This window comes from Aythya ferina (assembly GCF_964211825.1).
Source record: "Aythya ferina genome assembly, chromosome: 1".
NCBI lineage: Eukaryota > Metazoa > Chordata > Aves > Anseriformes > Anatidae > Aythya > Aythya ferina.
The window spans coordinates 57,289,572-57,314,533 of record NC_140296.1 but is presented as its reverse complement, the minus strand read 5'-3'; the positions used below and the strand labels follow the sequence as shown (position 1 = coordinate 57,314,533).

The 24,962-nt window shown below is 34.2% G+C and overlaps 1 protein-coding gene across 7 annotated transcripts in view; it reads left to right on the top strand.

Moving 5' to 3' along the window:
• The window catches only part of FGF14 (fibroblast growth factor 14), a 410,976-nt gene that overhangs the window by 309,223 nt on the left and 76,791 nt on the right, over positions 1–24,962 (top strand). For all 7 annotated transcript variants that reach the window (XM_084506781.1, XM_084506778.1, XM_084506784.1 and 4 more), the window contains one exon: positions 5,570–5,673. In XM_084506781.1, coding sequence (XP_084362907.1) covers positions 5,570–5,673 — 104 coding nt within the window. The remainder of the gene's footprint in view (positions 1–5,569; positions 5,674–24,962) is intronic.

Here is a 24,962-nt window from a genome sequence, read left to right as displayed (position 1 = left end):
GCTTACGTTCAAGAAATCACGCACCCATTTAACATTCCTTTATTTTAATCTTTTAATGCATGCTCCTAATTCTCTGTTTATATCTTCCAAATGGAATGTAAAACTTTTAACTTTTTAATGTTTATCTAAGGTACGTACCACTAGAACATTTTGGTTTGAAGATATTAATAAATAATCTTTACAGCATCCTTGTAAGATAAAATAGATAATTAGAAATAAAGTATATAAGAATTAAAAAACAACACTTTTAATGCTTTTAAATTTGTGTTACTAAATTGAAATATTTTCAGTCTGAATTTTGCAGTACTGTAGTCTTCAAAGAATTACACAGGCATTTAGTCATCTGTTCAACACAACCTCTGGAATTTAGGAAAGCCCATTTCTCCTATCAGTATAGTCTTAGTATGACAGGATCAATGGAGGCCATGTTCAGCCACAATAAAAAGTGCATTTTAATTACATCTTGTGTTACATCTGTCAGGTAGAATGGGTTTGCTCCAAGAGAAATGGATGTACAGATCTCTAAATATCAACCTCCCTGCACTCATCATTAGTCTAAAAGATGTTCAGATGGAGTTGTTGTTTTTGCCTGTGGGCCCATAGGTGGAAATATATTAAAGAAATACTTGCCTTGATCTGATTGCAAATTGCTGTGGAAAGTTTTGTTAATTGACACCAGGGCAGCGCACATGCAGAACGGACAGGAAGTTAATAAGCCTCATGCAATTGGTTTCTAGCAAGTTTCTTGAGAAAAGAAATGATCTGTAATGGCAATTTTCTTGTAGCTATGTCAGTCATACCTACACAGACTTTCACAGGGATATTTAAATATCTAAATTCAGACATTTCAGATTTAAAGTTAATATACTATGATGGCAACACAATAGGGGGAAATAGGGAAAATTAAGCGTTTACATTTTGCTCAAGTAAAGGAAGGATTTATTACTTATCAAAAAGAGGGCTTTTACTATAGCTTTGGCTAAAACTTTTGAATGATCAGAATCCAACTCAAATTAATGCCAGCAAATCTCCCCCCTGATACCTAAAAGAGTAACAATGAAAAGTTTTCTCTTTTCTGGCCAGTTGTTGCGGTTGACTGCCCTCTGCCTCCATGTTCTGATCTTGTATGTGATGAAAGTAGGCTCGCAGGCATAAGAAAAGGAAGTAAATTCATCTGCTTTACAATCATGGATTAGATGGAATACAAACGAGACACACAAAAAAAGAGCACAGGCTCAGAGCTTTGGAGGAGAAAGTGTTTTACTTTCACCATTTCTGTCTATTGGTTCTCTTGATTTCCCTGATGTTCCCGCCTCTTATTTGCAGGTGGATTTACCAGGGTTTATACTTAAGCATAAGAGGATTGAGTACTGTGCAGATTTGTATTTTCTTGACTGATTAAGAGTGCTGTCTCTCTCAGCATATCAGTGTACTCATTGGGCTAGGTTCAGAAAAATCAAGATGTTCAGGGACCTAACTCCCCATTTATTTTTGGTTTTGGATGATTGTCTAAAAGACAGACAGAAGCTAGGGGCATAATTATTTTTTACCACCACTTAGGTAAGAGTAGAGCTTTGGCTGTGCAGATCTGATAAGCCAGCAAACTGTGGAAAGCTTTCTGCTTTTATAAGGCAGGTTCTTATTAGAGTGGGGAATAACACAAGAAAATCCTAGAAAGGTTTGAAATTTGCAGTTGGACACCGAAGTCTTGCTCGTGTGGAGAATGGCACAGCCTGGCTGTGGAGGAAGGTGATTTTCCTTTGGCCAGCTTCAGAGCATGTAAAAATCACATGCCCTACATTACTGGTGCATGCTTTGCTGATCTCAGTGTGAAGCACATTGCTGAGCATTTATCAATCAATAGTAGACTAGCCTCCCTACTTTCTCCAAAGTCTGAAAGCTTTTGTGGTAAATACTGAATATTTGGTATGTGCAGAATTACAGCAATTCATATCACACTCTAAAATTTTATGGTCTTACACTAATTACAGCAGCTCATACTATCTCTGATTAATAGTTGGTTGCAGTAGAAGATACATTATGTCCCCTCCTCACTGCTTTCTAAATTCACCAGCATCTATAAGCCACTCCAGTAATTTTATAGGTAGCATAAAACACTACTATGTTACAGGCTACTAATTTTTCTTCAATGTGTTTTTTTTTTCTTTTTTCCTGTTTTTTTTTTTTTTTTTTTCCTATTTCTGCTTTTTTATTTTATTTTATTTTATTTTATTTTATTTTATTTTATTTTATTTTATTTTATTTTATTTTATTTTATTTTATTTTATTTTATTTTTTTATGGGTAGTATAGTAAATGAAGTGTACATTCCACAAGTTTTGACAGAAACTCTATGATTTAAGTTTATTTTTCACTAGCTTTTCATTTTGTGTGTGTGTGTGTGTGTTCACCTTTTTCATAATAAAAATAGTTGTTTTTTCTTCCTGACATCCCCTAAATATTTGCTGCCCAGCCTCTATAGGGTGCTCATATCCAGGTATATCCTGGAATTTCTTTTCTTCTAGAAAGAAAACAAAATTAGCTGCCTCTTTGTCCATTTCTGTTTCATTTATTTCTTGGTCCTTTCAGCCTGAGTAAAAAGGCCTGATGGTAAATTCGCTCCAAAACCTAGTTTTACTGTGACAGACTCACCCTACACCACCCTGTGTAGTGGTTTTTCTGTTTTTCACATCGTTTCATTTGAAGGTAATAGCTATTTTTTAAAACTTCCAAATTATATTGAACATTTGAAAGCCTTCAAGTCAGGTAGCGCTTAACATATATACTCGTAGGATATCTTGTCTGTTACTACCATATTTCACTGGTTTACATTTATCTTTTATAAATTAGAGAGGGAATCTTGTTTGTATGCAGTATTTTTACAGAGACCAGCCCAGTAAAAACCTAACATGACTGAGACTTTCAGAAATTACTGAAATTCAAATACTACATATTTGTGCTAATTCTTATGTGATTTCATCTCTTCTATTTTTCTTTGTAAATCCATAACTTTTCTGTTTGTATGAAACTTCTGTTCCATAACTTTTCTGTTGTTCCAGAGTTTTTTTTAATACAATTTTCTTTCTACAGGTGCCATGACAATTTCTGGCTCACTTTTTGACTTCCTAAAAAGAAAAAAAAAATCTTATGGAACTATGTCTTTTTATACACGAGAATATTCCAGAGAATGTTGCTGTTGCTGAGGAAAGGGTGTTAGGGTGTTTTTTTCTTTTTTTTTCTTCCTTTTTTTTTTTTTTTTTCCCATCCACTTCTATCTTTAAATTATAATAGTATATCCATATGTTTTCTCAGTTGTAAAGATTTGATCAGCTTTATCAGCTTTTGCTTTGATCAGCTTTATCTGTGACTTTATGTCCTTAGATGACCCAGGAGTTTTCACATTTTATGAAAATACACTTAACCACTGCAAACATATTGCCCTTTTTCTCTTGATTTGGGCTTTACCACTGCCATTCTAATTACAAGTAGCCTCATAGTGCACACTTTCTGCTTGCACTTATGGATGCTATTCCTACAGTTTGAGGAACTTAATGTAGGTATTACTGTGTTCCTGAGACTTGGCTTGGTACAACTATTATCTTTGCCTACATTTAACACAGCGGTTGCACTTCTGGTTTTCATCCAAGTAATTGTGAATCCATGACTCATCCACAGTGAAAAACTGCTCAGCACATCCAGGTTTTTCTTCAGAGACTGTTTGATGTGTGCTTTGCGTTTGGTTTCCTGATATGAGTTAGTAAAATTAGTATAGGTGTGTTTGCTGGAATAATTCTTAGAACAAGAATTGGTCTGTGTCTTGTTTTTCTAACACAGGTAACTTCAGTGAATGCAGTGCACAGTCTAAAAGATTTGTTGAAGAATATTCTAATCTTCTGGCTGTGATTCTAGATCTGAATTGTAAATACCATTTAGCTGCTTGTTCTTACAATGCACAACTGTATTGTGCTTGCAATGCAGAAATCCAACCATATCCTTTGTGAGAAGAAGTAGGTTGAAGTGAGGTAGAAGTAGGCTAGTAGGTTGAAAGAGGTGATTCTCCCCCTTGACTCTGCTCTCATGAAAACCCACTGTGTTGAGCTCTGGGGCTCCCTGCACAAGAACATGTATCTGTTAGAGTGGGTCCAGAGGATGGTCAGAGCTCTGGAGAGGTCTCCTATGAAGAAAGGCTGAGAGAGCTGGAGTTGTTCAGCCTAGAGATGAGGAGGCTCCAGGGAGACCTCAGTGTCCTTCCAGTACTTACAGGGGACCTACAGGAAAGATGGGGAGGGACTCTAAGTGAGGGAGTGGAGTGACAGGACTGGTGGTTTTAAACTAAAAGAGGGGAAATTTAGATTTGCAGGAAATTCTTCACTCTGAGGGTGGCAAGGCACTGGAAGAGATTGTCCAGAGAAGTTTTGGATGCCCCATCCCTAGAGGTGCTCAAGACCAGGTTGGACAGGGCTTTGGCAAACCTGGTGTAATGGAAAGTATCCCTGCTCGTAACAGGGGAGTTGAAAATGGATGATCTTTAAGGTCCCTGCCAACCCAAACCATTCTATGATTCTGTGATTTTTGTTTTGTTTTGTTTTGTTTGTTTGTTTTTGTTGTTGTTTGGTTGGTTGCTTTTTTGTTTGTTTGTTTGTTTGTTTTTCAGGAGAAAGTAGATTTTTCAAATCTCCTTGCTCATTCTTCTGTAATTAAAAAGATGGTTTGATATAGAATTTATATATTGAAAGTAAAATTTACTTATACCAGTTTTTCTTCTGTTGTAGTGAACTTTCCATCACTAGTATTTTTCAGATGAATCAAAGCTATGTCTGCTTTTGTTGTTACAGAGGTGTACATCATTGCTAGGGTATCTGCTGTTATCTATTTTTTAATTCAAAGCATGATTTTCCAGAACTTATGCCTTTGAATACATTTTATATTCAGCTCAATAATATTTATACACTTTCAGAGTCAAGCACATATTTCAGTACTTTCCTGAAGTAGGACAAGCAGCTACCTGAGGCTTGTACCAAATATACCATTCACAAAACCAAGTAATTTTTTTAGATTTCAAATCACGATCCCTTAAAAGCAGTCTTGATAAGAGTACATCTTAAACTGGTAACATAAAGTTGCCTAAGAAAATAAAAAATGTATATATTTGCCTGAATCAGGAAGGTATGTATTCTTCAGGGTATCTCACAAGCATTACCCGTCTGATCCATTTATATTGGTGAAGGAAATGTTTGTCTCTGACTCTTTTCAGATCATTTGAGATACTTGTGGCTGCAGTGCTTGTATTTGTATTTGCTTTGTATTTGCTATTTGGCACTTGTACCTAATACTGAAATATTGCAGGACTTACTGCTAAATAGATATTTAGGCTTTAATTTTAAGGATTAACTTTACTAAAAACAATATTTTCTGAATAGTTTTAATTTTAAAGTCAGGAAAAAAAAATGAAGGAAACACCTGTCTTTCTTTTTATCAATGTTATTCATTAAAATATTTTAATAACCATAGTATATTCATATACTATGAATCATATCTGATCATATCTGGTCATGTTTTTTTCTTCACAGCATTATTCAACCTTATACCAGTGGGACTTCGAGTTGTTGCTATCCAGGGCGTAAAAACCGGGTTGTATATAGCCCTAAATGGTGAAGGTTTCCTCTACACATCAGTAAGTACCTTTCTGAACTCTGTGTAAAAGGCACAGCTGAAGCTGAAATCTACACTGTAATATCGATGTGTAGTCACTTGTAAGAAGTTCTGTAGTGTTCTATATTTATCTATGCACATGGTACACACACCCGTGTACTCATGTACTTATGTAAATTGTATGTACATCTGTAAATTGTATGTAGTAGAAATTACTGTGTAGTAGAAATTACTGTCTCATGTATGCGAGTGTCTGTTAGCAGTACTGATTAAGACTTCTGCAGAGTTCTTTTTCTGGTAGGCTATACTGGCTGCATGCAACACAACACAAATTATTATTTTCAGTTAATTTCTCCAGAATCTGGAAATAAAGATCTGCAATTATTTTCTTAGGGGTTTGTTGTTCAGAATCCAAAAGCTGCTACAACAGTTATATTTATTTTAAGATAAGACTTATAAATTCCATATAAAAAGTCATTTACAGCCGTACTGTTTATCTTAATCTTATAACTGTATTCTTAGCATAATGGATTATTTTCTGTCATGTGTCAGAAAAAATATGAGTTCTGTGAAAGACAGTATCTTTGTAGAACAAACTTTAAGAAAAAATATTTAGAGTCATAAGCAATACTGCTATATAAACTGATTGGATCTGATCCTTTAGATTATTCTAAACGATTTAATGCTATTCAGTCAGTGTGTTGTTATGAATACAAAAATCCTCAATTTTGTGTAAATTTAGTGTCTTAACCTCCCTTAGAAGAGAGAAAAAGTTTAATAGGAACAGGCAGTTCTGTCAAGTCTTAAAAAGGTGTCTTAAAGGATTTTTCATGACTATATTTTCATTGCGCTCTATGTTGAATTTATTTTCATAGTATCTTTTCTTTTTCTTACGTCACGTAGTACTGAATTCCCTACTGAGTTACAATGCACTGCTTTGTTTTCAATATCCATTGAAAGGAAATTGGACAGATTAAGTTTCTGATGCCCTCAGGGAAAGTATTCTGTTTGTTTCAAAAATACAATTGTCTTGGAAAACTTAATTAGGGAGAAAAAATGGAACTAATCTTGAATGTCAATGTCAAGACAAAGAGAAAATTGTTGCTCGTAAAATATCTGTTGGAAACTCGAGCAGCATGATCTGAAACATTTTTTATCTTCTGTTCAAAACAATAATAAAAAAATCTATCAGAGGAAGACAGCATATGACATGCAATATTTTATGACAGAAGAAAGCTAGAAGAAAAAAGAAAAAACAAAAACTAGAGCTGGTAGCATTAATGCTCTTCTGAATTCTCAGTTCCAACACTTTATGTGGGGAGTTCACTTCAGTATGATAAACAGTACTTTGTTGTGTGTTGGAGTATATTCTTGCCCAAAACTTTCTGAAGTTAATTCTTCTTCCTTCAGAAAAAACTATAAATTTCAGAAAATGCATCAGTTTCTTGGCAGGTTACTGTGCAAGGAGGGCCCTATATGAAAAAAATCTGGGGTCCCCTGTGCTTGTGTATGATTTTGGAGACAGGCCAAGTTAAATGAATGGTGTCATCTGGGGAAAGGAAAGGAATGGAAAGTACAAAGCAAGAGGTGGCTGGATCCAAACTTCGAATAGACATGAACGTGACCCTTAAAGCATCTAACAAGATACTTCCATGACACCAGTGGGAATCTGAATTGCTTTATTCCTATATCATCTTCTTGAGAAATACTTAGGTGGTGAACAGTCTCATGGATATGAATATAAGATGATATAAATGGAAAATGTAATCCATGTATAACGTATTGCAAGATTGTGTAATTTTAATTGCCACTGGTGGCAAGACTTTTGGACTTAATGACTTCTTATGTTCCTGTGGTTACTGGAAACTCATTAAGCACCTCTGAATGTTGTTCTGTGGATGTTTTTATTTATTTATTTTTAAACATATTTCATTTAAAGATTTCTTGGGAGAGTGTCTCGATCTGTCATTTTACTTTGTATGAGGTAAGGAAATGTATGTGTTTGGAATGTACTGATTACTATTCCTTGTACAGAGAATAAAAGATGAGCGGCCCATAAGGTGACAAAGAGAAGAGACATCAAAAAACTGAGTGGAAGGCTTGGTTTTGGTATTTCTACAAAAGATTTTCAACTTATACTTTTGTCAAAGTTGAAATCTATTAATATTCTGGAATTTAATGCAAATTTATAGGTAGTAATTTCAAAATATCAGTGGTGTAACACAGGTTTGATAGTTTCATGTTAATGCATTGAAAAAAATAACTATATGTTTTGATCTTAGTAATTGCCTATGTTCAGCTTAGAGACTAATGCATTAGAAAATGCATAGAAGACAAAGCATCAGAAAGAATAAAACCTTCTCCCTGAGGATCAAGATGAAAAAATACTGCATGCAGAACATTCTAAATAGTGTCCTTTGCAGAAAAATATTTTTAATCACTTTCTTTTAGTGTTTTTCTGCTGTATTATTATTATTATTATTATTATTATTATTATTTTATTTTACTATTTTTTTATTCTTGGTCACTATTGTGTATCTGTTGCAATGCAGAAGCTATGTATTAAGTGTTTTTCCCGTGGTTATTTAGGGGAGGCTGGGAGAAAAAATGTTTTCTCAAAGTAAGTTTGGTATGACAACTGACATCATTGAAAAATGTGTGAAATAATAGAAGCACTTGTTAATACTTTTGTGTATTTAGGTATCTTACCAACTAATTATAAATATGTCCAAAAATTGAAGCTAATTAATATTAATTATTATTAATATTAATATTATTAATTAATATTAATATTAATACTATGCAGTATCTGTACTCTCTAACTTGAGACTGAAGTCTTGTATAGCCCTTCTCTGGAGAATGTCTCAGTGTCTTTTTCCATTCACAGTCTATGAAAACTGTAGTTTGTGAGAATATCCTACATATTAATGCCTCTCTTTAGAGGCTGGAATTGTCAGCTCAATTATTTTTATCATAAGCTTCACATAATATTGACTAATTAAGCAACAACACTGACAGGAAGGGTATTATGTGTGATCCAACTTTGTCTGATGTAAGGTATTCAGTAAGAGGAAAATGAAGGTGCAGTAACAGAGACCAGTTTTGCATGTAGATTGTCATAGGTAGATTTGCATTTTTTTCTTGCCTTTATGTATATAAAGGAACCTTATTATATATATTATGGTTCCTTTTGCCAGTTTCAGAATCCCTTGTTTTTATCGTATTTTTTTTTCTGCCATATTTGTGTAAGACTTTTCTCAATTAATTCACATAATTAGAACTAGGTGAAAAAAAAAAAGCTAAAGAACTATCAAAGACAAGTGTTATCACGATATTTCTTTTTTAGAGTAGGAATGGAGGGACAACAAATTGTGTGGGAAAATCAGTTTCAAGAGTGCTTCATACCTGTTTTGCTTGCTGCAGCAGCTGAGATTTGTATTCTGTCCTTTGGGTACTGATCAAGTCAGCGTCCCTGTAAAAAAAATATCAAAGCCTTGTCAAATAAAGGGGAAGCAAGATCTTTGGAGTTTGACAGGACTTTGCAGAATTCTTAAGAGAAAATACATAACCAAAATTAAAAGCTTATTTTTTCCATGATTTTAAAGGAATTACTATAATGCCATAATTCATTATTTTGAATGGTATAGAATATGAGAAAAAGAGCCTTTTCATTTATTTTTTTTTTCTTACACTTTTAAGGGTTATCACTCAGAGACTGTTCATTACGCTCAGCTTTTTTGAAGCTTGGGTTTATTGAATCCAACATTTTTGTGTGTCTATACTAAATCCATGTATATATCCATGTATAATTTGAATACATTTATTTAGTGACAGCTTTCTAATTCTGGCTAAATTAGTGAACAATGAGTATTATAAAACAAAGTAGAGATTTATTTCAGATGAATTAGTGAATTATGAATATGTCAGTGTTTATGAGTGACTTTATCGCTACAAAAACTAGTTGGAGAAACTGGAGACTGTTCAACAAAGAACTGTGCCAATTACTAGCAAGATTTTGGCTTAGAATTTTCATGCTAAACTCCAAAAATATGCCTCACTTTGATCTCACTTTTGGGAACGGTGAACAAGATAAGATTTTATTTCAGGGATTGAGCCTGTCAAAATCAAAAGGAGTGGAACAGGATCCATACCCTGAAAAAAATGAGCGCAGACACTTCTGATTGCTCATTAGAAAAAGGTACTGTGTGCAGCAGAAGATGGCCCTACAATGGCAGATGCTTTTGTTGATTTTTATGTTAATTTTGATCAAATGACTGCAAAAAGTTAATTCAATTTTCAGGGCAGGGGCTGCAGCTTCTTGTTTTGCTTCTAACACTTTATGCTGCTGGAACGGGATGAACTGAGGTAAAACATATGTTAGTCAATTTTATAATTCCTATTTTACTAAAATGAAGATATGAGAGTCTTCTTGGACTGTATCACCTCCTCTAATTTGTTGTCAGGCTGGAGTTCTGACCTGCACCTCCACGGCTCCCATTATGGGTACAGGACAGTGGGAAGACTGTCAGGAAAATGCAGAGAAAAATGGAAAGGCGTGGCTGTATTTCTTGTTACAAAATGTTTATGAAGTATTTTAGAAGTAGAGACAGCACAATATTTGTTTTACAAAGTAATCTTCTTGTAAGATGAAGGTTTGTGTTTGAGCAGTCGTGTTACATGGTTTTGAGGGTGTTGGTTAGGTAGTGTTTCTGTGGTAGTAAGATGTCAGTCTGCCTTCATGAAAGAGAAAATGTCAATACCTGATACTGTGAAGCATATTTGCTATATCACAACTCTCACCTGAAAGAAAAGTCTTTGAGGGTTTCTCCTGACATTTCAGTAGCTTCTCATTTCTGATATTTCCACTATTTCTTTAAGCCCAAATAATTGACCTGTCTGATGAGAACATGTTTCAACCTTAAGGATGAAGACGGGAGCACAGACAGCATGCAAAAGAAAGCGAATTGAAGTGATACATATTTCTAGTATCTAAATCAAGGTCAAATGAAAAAGAAGTTTCTGTAGCTTTTCATAGTGCTTTTATTTGTGCTTTGGAATGCTAATGCTTAGCATGTGCAGTAATTTGAACGTTCAGAGATACCCACAACATAATAATAAAGAGAACAAAAGGAAGTTTAAACTAGGCATAATTAAAGAAGAAATGCGATGTTCTAAAGTCCATATATTTTTTCAAAATAACAATTAAAAAGAGCTTAATGTGGCATCAAGATTTCATTTTTCTGTTGTTTTTGTTTTGTCACATTGTAACAGTGCTGAAACCTATGTTTTGGCAGAGATTGTACCACCCCCACATCATGCAAGGTATGGCAGAAATAGTTAAGAATACATCTGTATAGAGAGATGTGGGCAAATATGAGCTTGCTGTACGGTTTTAGAGGCAGGTGTTTGTGTTAAGAGTCAGAAAAAATACTGAATAAGGTAAATCTTGCTGCTTTTGAGGTATTTGTGGTTTTGTGAATGTAAGCACATCAGAATGGAATGACTCCTGTAATAATGCTGTGATCAATAAGAAACATAAGATTTTATTTCTTGTGTCTTCTGCATTGGGTTCTCAACCTTCTCCCGCAATCTTACATCCCAATGTTGACTTTAGTAAGACAGGAATTGGACCTCAGTTCACTTGTCATTATTTGTGTCTTGGAACTACTGTGGCATGCTTTGGAGGGGAAATTAGGTGAAATTAATTATTGGAAAATCACTGCTTGTGGTAAAGGGTTTTGAAAACTCGTTATGTTAACAGTGCTGTTTTTAACTGTGTATGCACACAGATCTTATGCAAGAACCATCAGCTACTTTTAAGCATTTACCACTGAAGTGCTCTATTATGTATAAGTAACTTATTTACATAGCCTGTTATCTTTGATATCAATGGGAAGGTGATCTATACTTGCTTTATATAACAAAAGTTTCTTTGAGAGGATGTTAAACAGCACATTTCAGGGATGTGTTCTTCTGTAAGTTGGGATGTGTTGCCTGGGAGGTTAAAATAAATAAATAAATAAATAGATAAATAAATAAATAAAAAGTTCAACATGTTTCAGAAGGAATTGAGATTCAGTGACAGGAAGGAGGAAAACATCTGCATGGTTTATACTTATTTATATCTGTGTTTGGAGGTAGATAATTTGTCTCTCAAGTTCTCTGCCAAAAATAAATATAGCAAATTGCTAATGTATTTATTTATACTACAGTGCCACTTAAGGAACAACTGTTAACAGAGTCCTGTTGTAATGTACAAGATAGTGTCAGATGTCCCTGCTACACAGTAGAGAAGGGGTGCAAAATGCATACTAAGTCCATTTTGTTTGTTGTTTTTTTCAGTGTGCTAGGTTTTCACTACATTTTTGGTTTGAATGTGCTTAAGACAATGTTTTGTCACACAAGATAAGGGAAAAGGAGGCATGCACAGATGCATGAGAGTTGATGGGGCAGGAGAGAAATGAGAAGCAAAGAGGTGAATGGAATGAGTCTGTTATAAGAAGATCATGTTAAGCAGAGATTTAAGAAAGTGGAGAAATAGCACGATTAAATGGAACAGAACTGTACAAAAATGTTCATAACATTTATGTAGTAGAAGTATGCTACTTTAAATATACAACAAAGATCATTAGAACTAGAAAAGAACACAATATTTTATATTGGCTTCATCTGTGGCAGCTCTTTCACCCTGCTGCCATTTAAATGCTGTAGTGGGGATAAAACAGTTTGACTCAAAACTTGCAGTGATGTTTCTCAGTACTTAAGCCAAATATATATGTCCTGTTCACTGAGGTCCTCAATATCCTTTACAAGATTTATTAACAGTATTTTTCTATAATAAATAAATAAATACATAATCCATATTTGGTTAAAATATTTATTTTCCTTTCCCACATTTAACACTCATGCACATGCAAAGATCTCTTGATATATATATATTCTTTTTTTTTTTTTTCCCTAAGATTACAAAAATGTGCAATACAAGTAAATGCATCAAGGTTAAAAAGCTTTTCATCTAAACTTCTTGTCAAAGCATGGAAGTTTACAGAGCTAGAAGCTACAGCTGAATATTTTTCAACTAATACTATGACAATGAATAGTACCTGTAGGTAGGTGTGCTAAAATGAGGGTGATCTAATCTCATGCTTCAGGAAATAAGGTGATTGATACAGAAAGCAAAAGGAATGCTCTCCTCAATATATGGCATCTCTTAATTGTAGATGCACTGAGGGAGGTTTGCCTCTAAATTATTGCACAAGGTTCACAGCCAAAGGCTGGGCACAGGCTTGATGGACCAGCAGCTTAATCTAGTCTGTCAAATTTGTGCTTCTAGCATTTCTTGTGTCTTGTGGTAACCTCGCTGTACTTTGGCCAATGCTTGTTTTGTTACATAAATACAATTACACTTTTCTGGATGTTTCTTTACCTTCAATTTAGGCATTCAGGCTTGTCTGTAATCCAAAATGCTGAATGCTGTTTTACTGTGCATCATATAGTATTTCAATGCCCCTCTTCCCTTTTTTTCTTTTATTTCTCTGGCAATTGTCACTGCACAAGTATATCAAAAGGATTGTGTTCAAATTTTCTAATTTTCTATTCATTATTATTCAATCTTATTTAAATGTTGCATTCGAGTATGAAAAGTGGCTACCAAAGATTTTAAAAACTTTTACGGTTTTAGAAAGCTATCAACAACATGTTTCTCATCAAAACCTACTACTTCTTTCCATTATTGTTTAATTAATATTTTAAATATTGAAGACAATTGTAGATGGATTTATGGTTAGTTGAAATGTTTTCCATAATAAATTTGTTGTAATGAAGGCCTCTCAATTCATCTTGAAGATTTCTAGGTAAGAAATAAAAATGAATTCTGTGTGGACTGAAATAACAACAATTAGGCACATATGGTGCTGTTTATTACTGCCATAGCTGAATAGCTAATGAATTTTCTGTTATTCAGGTCTATTTCTAAAAGGTATATAGCTTGACATCAAGATGGTTGAACAGAAATGAATGGTGAGATTTTAAATATGACATTTATTTTCAGAAAAGTTTAGTATAGGCTGAAGAATGGCTTTAGGCAAGTAAAATTCTGTTTTCTTTACCCAAGAAAGAAATATGTATTATCTTTCTGAAATTATTAAAAAAAGAAAAAATGTATAAAACTGTCAACTACCTGGATCAGAATATTCAATTTATATCCCATAATATTATAGTATAATGTATCCTATAAATATATGCATAAAAGAGGAAAATGTTGTATTTACCTATGTAATTAAGGAAAGCTATGTAAGTATTCTTTAACTTCAGGGAGCTTGGTAAGGTACTAATCATGTCCTATAACAAGAAATTGTTGGCACAAGTATGTGATTATTAATGTATCATTGTATCTTTGCAACACAATGCTATAAAATGTGTGCAAAACAATACAGTAGGGTTTTGTATAAGATGTATGCTTCTATAAATACCAAATGATGAAAAAGCCATGGTAGTCTTCCCCACTGTTTTAAAAGGAAAGTATTATTTTCAATATGATAGCCATAGACATTTTCTGCATTGGTTTTTACAGTCCCTCACTTGTTGACAGAGTATTAACTTGGGATCTGTCCTAGGGTGTTTATAGTCTTACGTGTGCATGCTGGCAAAGACAGAGGCTGCTTCCATGGCTTTTCCTCCATTTCTGTGCCTGGCATGTGCCAACATGTCATTACAGCATGTGACTCTGTGATAGACTGTGGATAATATGTCCACAGAATCAACTGGGATTGTCTCTGAAGCATTCTCATTCCTATGGAAGTAAAGCTCTCAGAAGGGATAACACCACTTTTCTTTCCTCCCTTTAGCTAAATTTGGAGTTGGTTATTGGCTGATTAAAGTTTCTTTGCAGTTTAATGAGATGTGTTAGGACTGATTGTCAGGTATCTATTCATACAAAACTGGCTATGAAGGCAAGTATCCAGTAACAACTTCTACACAGTTATAGGAAAAGTCAGGTCTCTTAGAATCTCATGTCAAATTTCTCAATCCTCCACTCTCTCTGCTGGCAGCTTTCCCTAATGGATAGTCCATTATCACATGTACTCGTTTAGACAAGTGTCATAGACCTTACAATCTATTTTTGACATTTTTCTTTGTCAAGTGTTACTCTTTCCTCCCCCCTCATTGTTCCCTCATTCGGGGAAACTATTCAGTACCCAGAGAGGGAGTTTTGGGTAGAGATAGACACATGCAGAGTTCTGGGAGAAACATATATAAACCATCTTTTTTGTTACTTAACCATGCAATATCTGTGATGTGACATCAGAAAAACATCTAGCAGTAGTGGGATGCTTTTCACCCACAGCTAAGTGTAACTAAATGCATCTTAAATCAAATAAAAGTCCCAGTGTCAAAGTTCTGGAATATTGTCTGGATATTGGAGAACTCAGAAATTTTCAGATGTAGCAAGTGTTGGCCTAAGTCTTGCTAGTTATGATTGTTGACTGTGGTGGTAGTGGGGTTGGCATAACTATTGGATTTACTTGTGAGAATCCCTCTTGCAAGGGTTAAACTGGTGAGGTTTACTGTGGAATATTTATTCAACATATTCTACTCACTGTCAGATGAGAAGCTCTCTTGACTGATTCCTGTTGACTTGACAAGGATTCTTGCTTTTTAGCAGAATACAAACACAGCCTTGGGGAAGTACTGTCTCCCCTTGAGGGCATCTCAAGAGAAATCATAAATCTTTAGAAAAAAAGCAGTAAAACCTGAGTCCTGCACAAAAAGCTTTGGAGAAGGGTTGAGAAGGTGATTCACCCCATCACATTTGAATTCAGTTGTGAATGTTCTCTACATTCTGTTCTCCTGATACATTTGTCACTAAATATTTTATAATAAAAAGTGACATGATACTACTACTTACCAAAACACAAACCTCTGGACTTAATATGCAGGGTCTACAGGAAAATCCTGTACTTTGAGTAAATGAAACATGGTGAGGGTTTCTTCACGTTGAGGGTGACGGAGCATTGGAACAGACTGCCTAGGGAGGTTGTGGAGTCTCCTTCTCTGGAGATATTCAAGGCCTGTCTGGACACCTACCTGGGCAGCCTGCTCTGAGGAACTTGCTTTGGCAGGGGGGCTGGACCCGATGATCTTCCGAGGTCCCTTCCAACCCCTACAGTTCTGTGATTCTGTGAAAAAGCTGAAGACTGAATTCCTGCAGTGCACCTGTGGATTTCTTTTTCCGATAGTGCATTACATTGCAAATGGCTTTGGCTTATTCATGGGTTGGTAAAGCTTCTTCAGCTTTGCCAAACTTTTACATCATATTACTTAACCTTTAGCGTAGCTGTGGCTGCAAAGCTGAAAACAGTGTTTCAACATAAAAACAGAACATTGGTTCTTTGCAGCTCTGCAGATGTACTCAGCTTCAGACCTAGAGTTTTCCACAAAAGAGATGTGATTGCCTAATTCACCATGGAATTGTTTACTTATTGCAGAATTGCCTAACAGCTGATGAATTTTACAAAGATAAAGATTGTTTTATACCTCAGGCACAAAGTAAAATTTAGCCAACATTTCAAAAACATAATATGTTCTCTTTTTCATGTCCCTTTTGGCCATCATCTGACCTCCGTGTTGTGACTGATGTCCCCTAAGTAGTTATACCATGTCACTTTGCCAGTCAGGCTACAGGCCAAAATCAAACACAGTTCAGACCAACAAGAAAGAGAATAATATTAAGAAAAGATCTACTCCTAAATGTAGCTTAGAAGATGTTATGAGTAGCTAAAAGTATACAAGGGTATTCTTTATTCATTTGCTAAGTATTGTTACTGTTTCTCCCCCCAGTATTTTACATTAATGATTGAGCATATATTTATTTCAAAAAAAATAGGCTTTTATTTTTTATAAAATTTTAATTAAAAGTTAAACCTGCTTGTTGTTAAGCAATCATACTTAATATTTTTTTCTTTATACTAGAACGTGTTTGAATGTTCCCTGCTGAGAGAAGAACAAGGCACATTTTAATGCAGTAGTGTGAAGATAGACTGGTCACACACAAAAAAAGTATAATTCATCAAGAATAATCTGGAAGTGCTATCTCCATAAATCAGGGAGATACAAATTGGAAAAAATGTATTGTCTATGAACTTGGCAGCAGTTTTAATTTCGTACTTTCATAAGAATTACCTTCCTTTATATAACGGCATAAAGTAATTTATTACATTTAGTAGGAACTTCTCCATTAGTTCCAGTGGGATCTGGAAATGTTGGACTTTACTTCTCTAGGTACCAGAAGGATTTAAGTATAGGTATCTTTTTAAATTCATCTTCTTCTTGAACAAAGTATAGGATGGAGAATCTCTCTGTCCAATATAGAATAGAATACTTGGAAGGGACCTACAAAGATCAAGTCCAACTGTCTGACCATGTCAGGGCTAATCAAAAGTCAAAACATATTAATAAGGGCCAAATGCCTCTTGAGCACTGACATACATGCATGGAGCATCAACCACCTCACTAGAAAGTCTGTTCCGGTGTTTGACCACCCTCATGGTAAAGAAATTTTTCCTAGTATCCAATCTGAACCTCCCCTGGTGCAGCTTTGTGCTGATCCCTCACATTCTCATTGGTTATGAGAGAGGTCAGCAGCTCCCTCTCCATTTCCCTTCCTCATTATGGGAATCCAAATGCTGCTAGTAGAAAGTATATTTAATTTCAGTGTACATCCCACGTATTATTATTTTTTCTTTCTCTCTTCTCTCTTCTCTCTTCTCTTTTCTCTTTTCTCTCTTTTTTTTTTTTTCTTTTCTCGAGAATTTATTTTAAGGCTTAGGGTATGATAGCAAGATGAAGCATATAATGTCTTTATATTGGTCATGAGGGGAACTGAGTTGACTATTTTCTTCTTGACATTTGAAGATCAGGAGTGTGCCCTTGTCTCTTCATTTTCAAGTATCTATTGGCACCAGCAGCAAAGGAGATGAAGGAATCAGCCTTTCAGGCATTGGAAGTGACAACTTTAGAAGAATCAACTGAGGCAATTCTATCACCCATTTAGCATTTGTTTGAGTGATGAGGGTGGCTGTAGAATAGCTTTTGAAAACAGAATAAGAGATAAAATTGATATTTCCCGTGAACACTTGTAGAATTTTCACTGTATCTTTGAAAGCTGACAACATCCTATCTAGAGCTATCCTACTAAGAATTGTGAAAGCTGCTTTCCTTCAATTGGCATGATTTGAGTAGTAGATAGATCAGTTGATCTTTGATTTTCAGTGATTATTGTATGGAGGTGTCTGGTCTGTAGATGAAGTGAGAAATAGTGAGATGGTGTCTAAAATACTGTGTTTGACTCATAGCTTCGAATGTTTAAGTATGGCATTGAGAAAAAGGAGACAGAATAATGGATTAGGATGAGATGATTGACAAGTAAATCATAGGATGTTTACTTCATACTCTGCCAATCATATAAAAACAATTTTATTGATATATTTTGCCTGAAATTATTTAAAGTGAAAATAGCCACACCAAAACATGCTGAAATTAACCCTGGTAGGAAATGTGGGGGTGGGGTGGTCAGTTGTCAGATTCAGACAAGACACAAGCTCCACATAAAGTGTCCTTGAATTCTGGCAGATCACAGATTTTGTTAGTTGTTCCATTTCATTAGTCTATAGATAGGCCAAATTCAGAAAAATAGCATGGAGTTCTGCTGTCCTGGTCTTAAGAATAAATGTACTATAGCCTTGTCCTCATGACTTCAGTGCAATTATTCCTATATGAGCCTAGAATAGCCAAAATTTCTTGGGCAGGTTTGTGGAATGAAAATATTAAGTCATGTTAATTTGATGAAAATGTTGATGTGTTAGTTAATTGAAAATTCACAAACGAAGTCCTTAAGCATAACTGTTAACATTTTACTGAATGAGGAAATGGTGAACAGTGGTTGTGAAACTGCAGCTGTTGACAGCACTAATTTCTGAATATTAATGGGAGCGGAGAAAAGTTGATTGTGCTCAGACATTGTGTACATCGTGTGAGTAAAAAAAAAACTGTTTTTATTTATTTATTTTATTTTCTATATATCTAATTGGACTCAATGAGAAGTAAAATGAAAGACTATTATCCAAATAAATATTGTCTGTTTCCTGCATTCTTGGAATTTTTTTAGAATATTTCCAAATGGTAGTAAATACTGGAAAATCTTGATGCTTGCTTAAGGTTTTTACAGGGTAAAAAGGAAAAATGACAGCTTGTAAAAAACAAAATTTTGTGATTTAAGATGTTAACTATAAATTAAAATATTTTGAAAAAGGTACTTTGTAATTATTGAGATAAACAGTTTCCTTTATTTACAGGAATTACTCATCAAAATTGTCAGCAACTTGAAATGTATTCTGATTTATTGTTGGGGAGAATACTGAAATCTTCTTAGAAATTTTAGTCAGAATTCTAGAAAAATCACAAGAAAATATCAACATGAATATGAACTTATTTAATCATCCTTCTACTGCTTATATATGAAAGAGGTTTGTAAGTGTATACTGTCCCTGTCCCCCAAATAAAAGCAGTATGAATTATACATAAATATATTCATTGTATTTCTGCCAAGCTTTCAATTAAAAGGAAAGTGTTGATAATCAAAGCAGGAACTATTGCATTCAAAGGTATGTAACAGCACCTTATAAAAATACAAAGAACATTAGACAAGTTTTTTGCCTTCTTTGGTATTACCATCTCTTGGTAATTTCTAATCAGACTGGACGGTGGTTTTTTGTTGTTGTTGTTGTTTTGTTTGTTTGTTTTTTGGTAAAAGAAAGGGTCTTAAAAAGTAAATATGTTTGTGCATGTGCAATGTTTTTTTTTCCTCAAAAAAAAAAAAAACACAAACATTTTCTTCACATTCTATTCAGTAAAGCAATAACTGTTGAAAAAAAAAAAACATTCACATCTATTTTCTCTCTTTTTTGTCAACTCCTATTTGTTAAAGAAGTACAGTACTCTTTTCCTTTATCTCTGTATGGTAAAAGGAATTTTATTTGGCATTTCATGGCCTGCTGCTTTTTATAAAGGTTTCTGACTCAATTCCCCTCACCAGTAGGCAGCAGGGGGTTCTCTAGCTCACGCTTAAGACTGTTAGTAGTATCTCTCTGCTAATGTCAAATTGATATTGTTCTGTGATTGGAATGACCTGGAAAGCAAGCTCTGATAGATAAGCCCTTATTAAGGTAGCATATTGTGAAATATGTCTCTAGGTCCAAATGTAAAGAAACCACAAATACATAATAAAAGGACTAATTTGTTTATTTTACAGTATGAATAGATAATAAAAGAATTTTCTTACATTTATGTTTGGTTTAACACATTTTTCTTTACTATATGCATTCTAAACATCAGAACTGAAACACTGAGAGGAAGGCAGGTTTAAAACAATAATCTTATATTCTACTAGTAAAAGTATACACTGAGGAATTCTCATATGCATCAGCAGTTTCATATTTGCAGGTAGCCTTAGTGGGGGAAAACTACAGCTTCTGTGAAAATATCACTGTGAAACCAGAGCCTGGGCAGCACCAGAAAATACCCATAGTACCATGGCAGATGTTTCTTGTTTTTATTAATGGCTTACACCCTGTGGACCCCAAAGAACCTGACATGCGGGAATGAATCCAGCTTTGTAATTACCATGTGTGCTGGGCAGGAATCCTCATAAACACTTTTATCTTCCTTTTTCATTAAATAAATAAAGGAAGATGTTGAATTTAGAAGTGTTTAAGTGCCATGGTAACAGAAGTATATATCAAATACATAGCAAATAATTGAGAAAAGTGAGCATGTAGCAGTAAAAAGCTACTCTGCACAGAGTCCCTATTTCTTTCTGTAGACTGTTTTTAAGCTGGGATCTGAGAGGGTTAGAAGATAGGTACCCAAAATTGACATTGTTTTCTGAAATTTAGAAGTCATAACAAATTCAATACTGTGCCATGGGAAGTTGTTCAAATGCAGTCACAGCATCTTCTCAAGGAGAAAACCTGCACTTCTAAAATGATTGACCTAAATTCAGATGATTTGAGATAATTTTATGAGTTAATTATTTTTTGAGTTAATTTAACAAAACTTTTAAATATTTTTTTCTGGATGCCTGTATATGGATAGTAGTGTTGAATATCCTAATTTCTGCGACTAAACCATAGAATAATTAATTTTTTCATCCATACCCAGTTTCCAAAAATGTTTTTTAAGCAGATCATCTAAAAGTCCTGTCTCTTTATCATTTCAGTCACAGTGAGACACAGTGAGAAAATAAATATTCCTTCTAAATAAAGTTTGGTATGGGCTAAAACCTCATGTTCAAAGCTGACGTCTAAACTGAGTATCTTGCCTTCTCTCTTTTCCGTTTCTGGTGACTGTTCCTTTCCTCAAGCTTGGTTTGTTAGCTAACAGCATTACTGAATACCTGAATTACTAATATGTAATTTCTCCCAAGGGAATTTCATATAGAGCCACTGTATCACTACATAGATACAACTCTAAATGCACAACAAGATTTGTCTCATTTGATCCTGACAATGGAAATCTAGTTGTGCTAGAGTAAGACTAAACAGCAGTACCAGAAGCCAACTAAAACTAATATGACAACAAAGCATTACCTTAGCCTTAAACTGGTATGTTGTTTTTTTTTTAAGATGCTGCCCAATAAAATAAAGTAACATCTAAAACTAACCATTAGTATGATATCTCAAGAGACCAGTCTTATTTGTCAGAGCTTCTGGCCCTGAGGAGCTCCATACAGTTCCTTGAATGTTTTACCTAAGTGTAGCTCACCATGTATAGAGCAGATTATATGATTGCATTGATTTGAGGCTTAAAGAATGCTCTTGACACTTTTTACCTGATGCCACGTATAATCTGTTGAGGCTATTTTTCCTGCTTTTTATATTTTCAAATATTTCATGTATGTATATAAGCCAGAAAGTGTAATAAATGAAAATGTATTTTGCATCTGCCACTCTTTCCCTCTCACTTTAAAGATCAGCTTTTTGTTGAAAATTAGTGGTCTATGAGGCAGGATGAACATTTGTCCCAGAAAAAAAGCCTGTATCACACTAATATTAGGAAATTCAAAGACAGTTGTGCCATTTGGGGAATAAAAAAAAAAAAAAAAAAAAAAAAAAAAAAAAAGTCAAACCTTCAAAGGGGAGTATAGGACCTGGCTTACACATTTTCTTTCTTCATCCGTACCTTGCCTAAATAAATAAATAAATAAATAAAGCTAAAACTATATAATGAAAACAGAAAAAACACCTACATTTCTGAGAAAAAGTCTGCAGTAGAACCTAATTAAATAATATCCTTTAGTGTGATGTAAGCATGAGGATAAAGCCATCCTGCTATATTACTGCAGTTAAAATTGCATGCGCTGGAGTATTAGGTTGCAAGCAACATGCCTGAGGGGGTCAAAATCAGTGAGTATTATGCAAGTAGCTTATGCAAAAGTGATTATTTCCTGGAAAAGTGCATATGTAACATTTTCTAGCATCCAATTTTCTATTTTTGTTTATTAAGACTGTTGTTTCCCATGTGAAGCGTGGCTATATATTTTCATTCTGCATAAGCCTAGGTAAGAATGGCAGAGACAAAGATAAATTCTTCTGTAGTAGAATTTGTTAAATGTGTATACATGAAGTTAGCAAGCAAAAGTATTTTGATAAGTTTTTCCATTTTCCACTATTTATAATCATATGAATTGCTGTTCAACAAAACAAAACAAACAAACAAAAAAACCCTTTTGTATCAGTTGTAAATAAAAAGAAAAACTTTTATTTTTAAAGGGAATGCATCAGGATATACTGTACCACCTAGACAGTAGCTAACAGTATGATGCTGGTTAGATTAAAAAATTTACAGTAATACAAAATTCCAGTTTACTTGGAAACATAACATACTAAAGTGAATACAGTTTTCTAATGCACAACTCTGAGTGTCTCAAGTCAATTATCAGGAGGTAGGAAGCAGACAATTGCAACTGAAGCCATGAAACTGAAGCCATGAAGCAACTGAAGATATGAAAGAGAAATTGCTGCAGAAATTGTTCTGAAATTAGAGAGCAACATATGAGTAAAAGGATACTGAATCTAATCTGCTACTGGAGGTAAATGATGTGAAAATCTGTGAATAAATGTATCATACTGATGATATCTGAAAGGTAAAATGTGATTGTAAACTATAGAAGAGAGTTTTATTATGCAAACTTGAATGCTTTCTATAGCACAAATAGAAGGCTTCTTAATAAACAATGAAGCTTTTCCTTTATTTCTCCCTTCCTCTTTAAATACCATTACTATAACTTATTACATTTGGGAATCTATATTACTTTTCCATTAGCAAAAAGACAAAAGACTTTGAGAGAATCATTTGTTGATGAGAGTTTGGGGGATTTATTGGATTTGGTTTATTGGTATTTGGGGCGGTGGGGGGAGCTTGTTTGGTGTTTGTTTGTTTATAACACGGGAATATGCATTATTTGGTGTTCCTTTGGTCCTTAGCAAAGAATTAAGCAATGTACAGCAACAATATTTGACATTTATGTGATTCTAATTTGGTTCCTGTCTTCTGTCAATTCTTCTAACTTTGTTAGAATGTGCATTTTATCTCATTAAATATGCATATAACATACTCATATCCTTAAACCTTAATTCTTTTACATTAATTAAAAAGTGACTAACTAAAACACAAGTAATTCTTAAACATTAATATAGCTATAAATAAAATAGTTTTGAAGACTTGAAATCATGAGTATAGAATTCCTTTTTTTTTTTTTCCTCCATTTTATTTTTTCCTTAAGTGTGATAAGTGATACCTAGTGGTAAGTAAATTTTATTTTTTATGAATTATGCCATGAAATGAGATAGAAAAATTAAAAAGACTTTTTTCTTTAAGTCTTTTATTCACAAACACATCTAACAAAGGTGAAAATACTATCTATAATGCATGTTTCTCATCTGAAGTTGTGGTTATTTACAAGATAGAAACTATGTTAAATAGAAAAAAACAAGTGTTTTAAACAGTATAGAAGAATTACTTAGGATGAAGTAATATTTACAATGCAAATTAACCTGCCACATATTTTGTTAATTCAGTATCTATATTGCTCATCTGATAGAGGTGCTGGAATGTCTTTATTTTCCTCCAGAGGAAATAGCTGCAAATGCTGATTTTGCCAGTGCTTGTCATTGTTACTGCAGTCCTTCCACTTTCCTTCCCTTCCCCTTTCCTCCTTTGTCCAAGCCAATTGTTGGCCTTTTGAGCCATTTTTTAGACAGAGCTATAAATGGATTGATGTAGGTGTCAACCACAACCTCAAGCAGAACCCTCCTTAATTTCAATGCAGCTCTGTCTGGAACTACATATAAACACAAATCTGCAAAGGGGTAAAAACGTCCCCCAAAAAATCAGTATTCCAGATACCCTAAACAGTTTCAGTACCCTCATTCAGTGCATAAATTTTAATACAGCAGTATTTTCAATAGATGGACTTAGGGAAAACCTAGATTTGGAGGCTACTTACAGGTAAAGGTGATCACAAATGATGGAGTGGGAAAACAATGAGTTGTTGCATTCAGGAGAGCTGTTGGTTATCAAGAGAGACATCATATAAGAGAAAAAAAAAAAAAAGTAAGAGACAGCTTTGACTATTAGTCATACTAATTGTAGAACAAGTTGTAGAACAAGTGGAAACAAGTATGGGATTAAGTATAGGTATGAAGCATATAATTTGAAGCATATAATTTTGAAAAGATAAAGCTGAAAGTTACAGTGGGAAACACAGAAGGTGATAAGAGCCTGAATAAATACACCAAAAGTAAGAGAAGAAATAATGAGCCTATTGGTCTATCCTTAGCAGGATGAGGAGCAGTGTATGTCATTAAGACAGTCAAAGTGGTCCAAGCTTCTAGTCTTCACAGAGATATTTATCACCAGAACTAATTGGACCCAACAGAAAGTGAGTCAAAACAGGAGTCACTCAAAGCTAGAGTATTTTTAGACTAGTTTTGATTAGAACTGCCTGATGTTGACTGTCCTGTAACACAAAGGGATAGTATGTAAATCCCACAAACCCCAAAGCAGGCCAAGCACTGTATATAGTTTTGAGGGATGAGGGTGGGGTGAAAGGAGGAGGTAGAATCTAGCAAACAGTATTTTTCCAGATAGATATATTATAGATACATTATTAAAAAAAATCATTTTATAAGCATGGAAATATGAATACAGTTAGAAACAACCCACGTGAATCTATCAGGAAGCAATTGTGTGAAA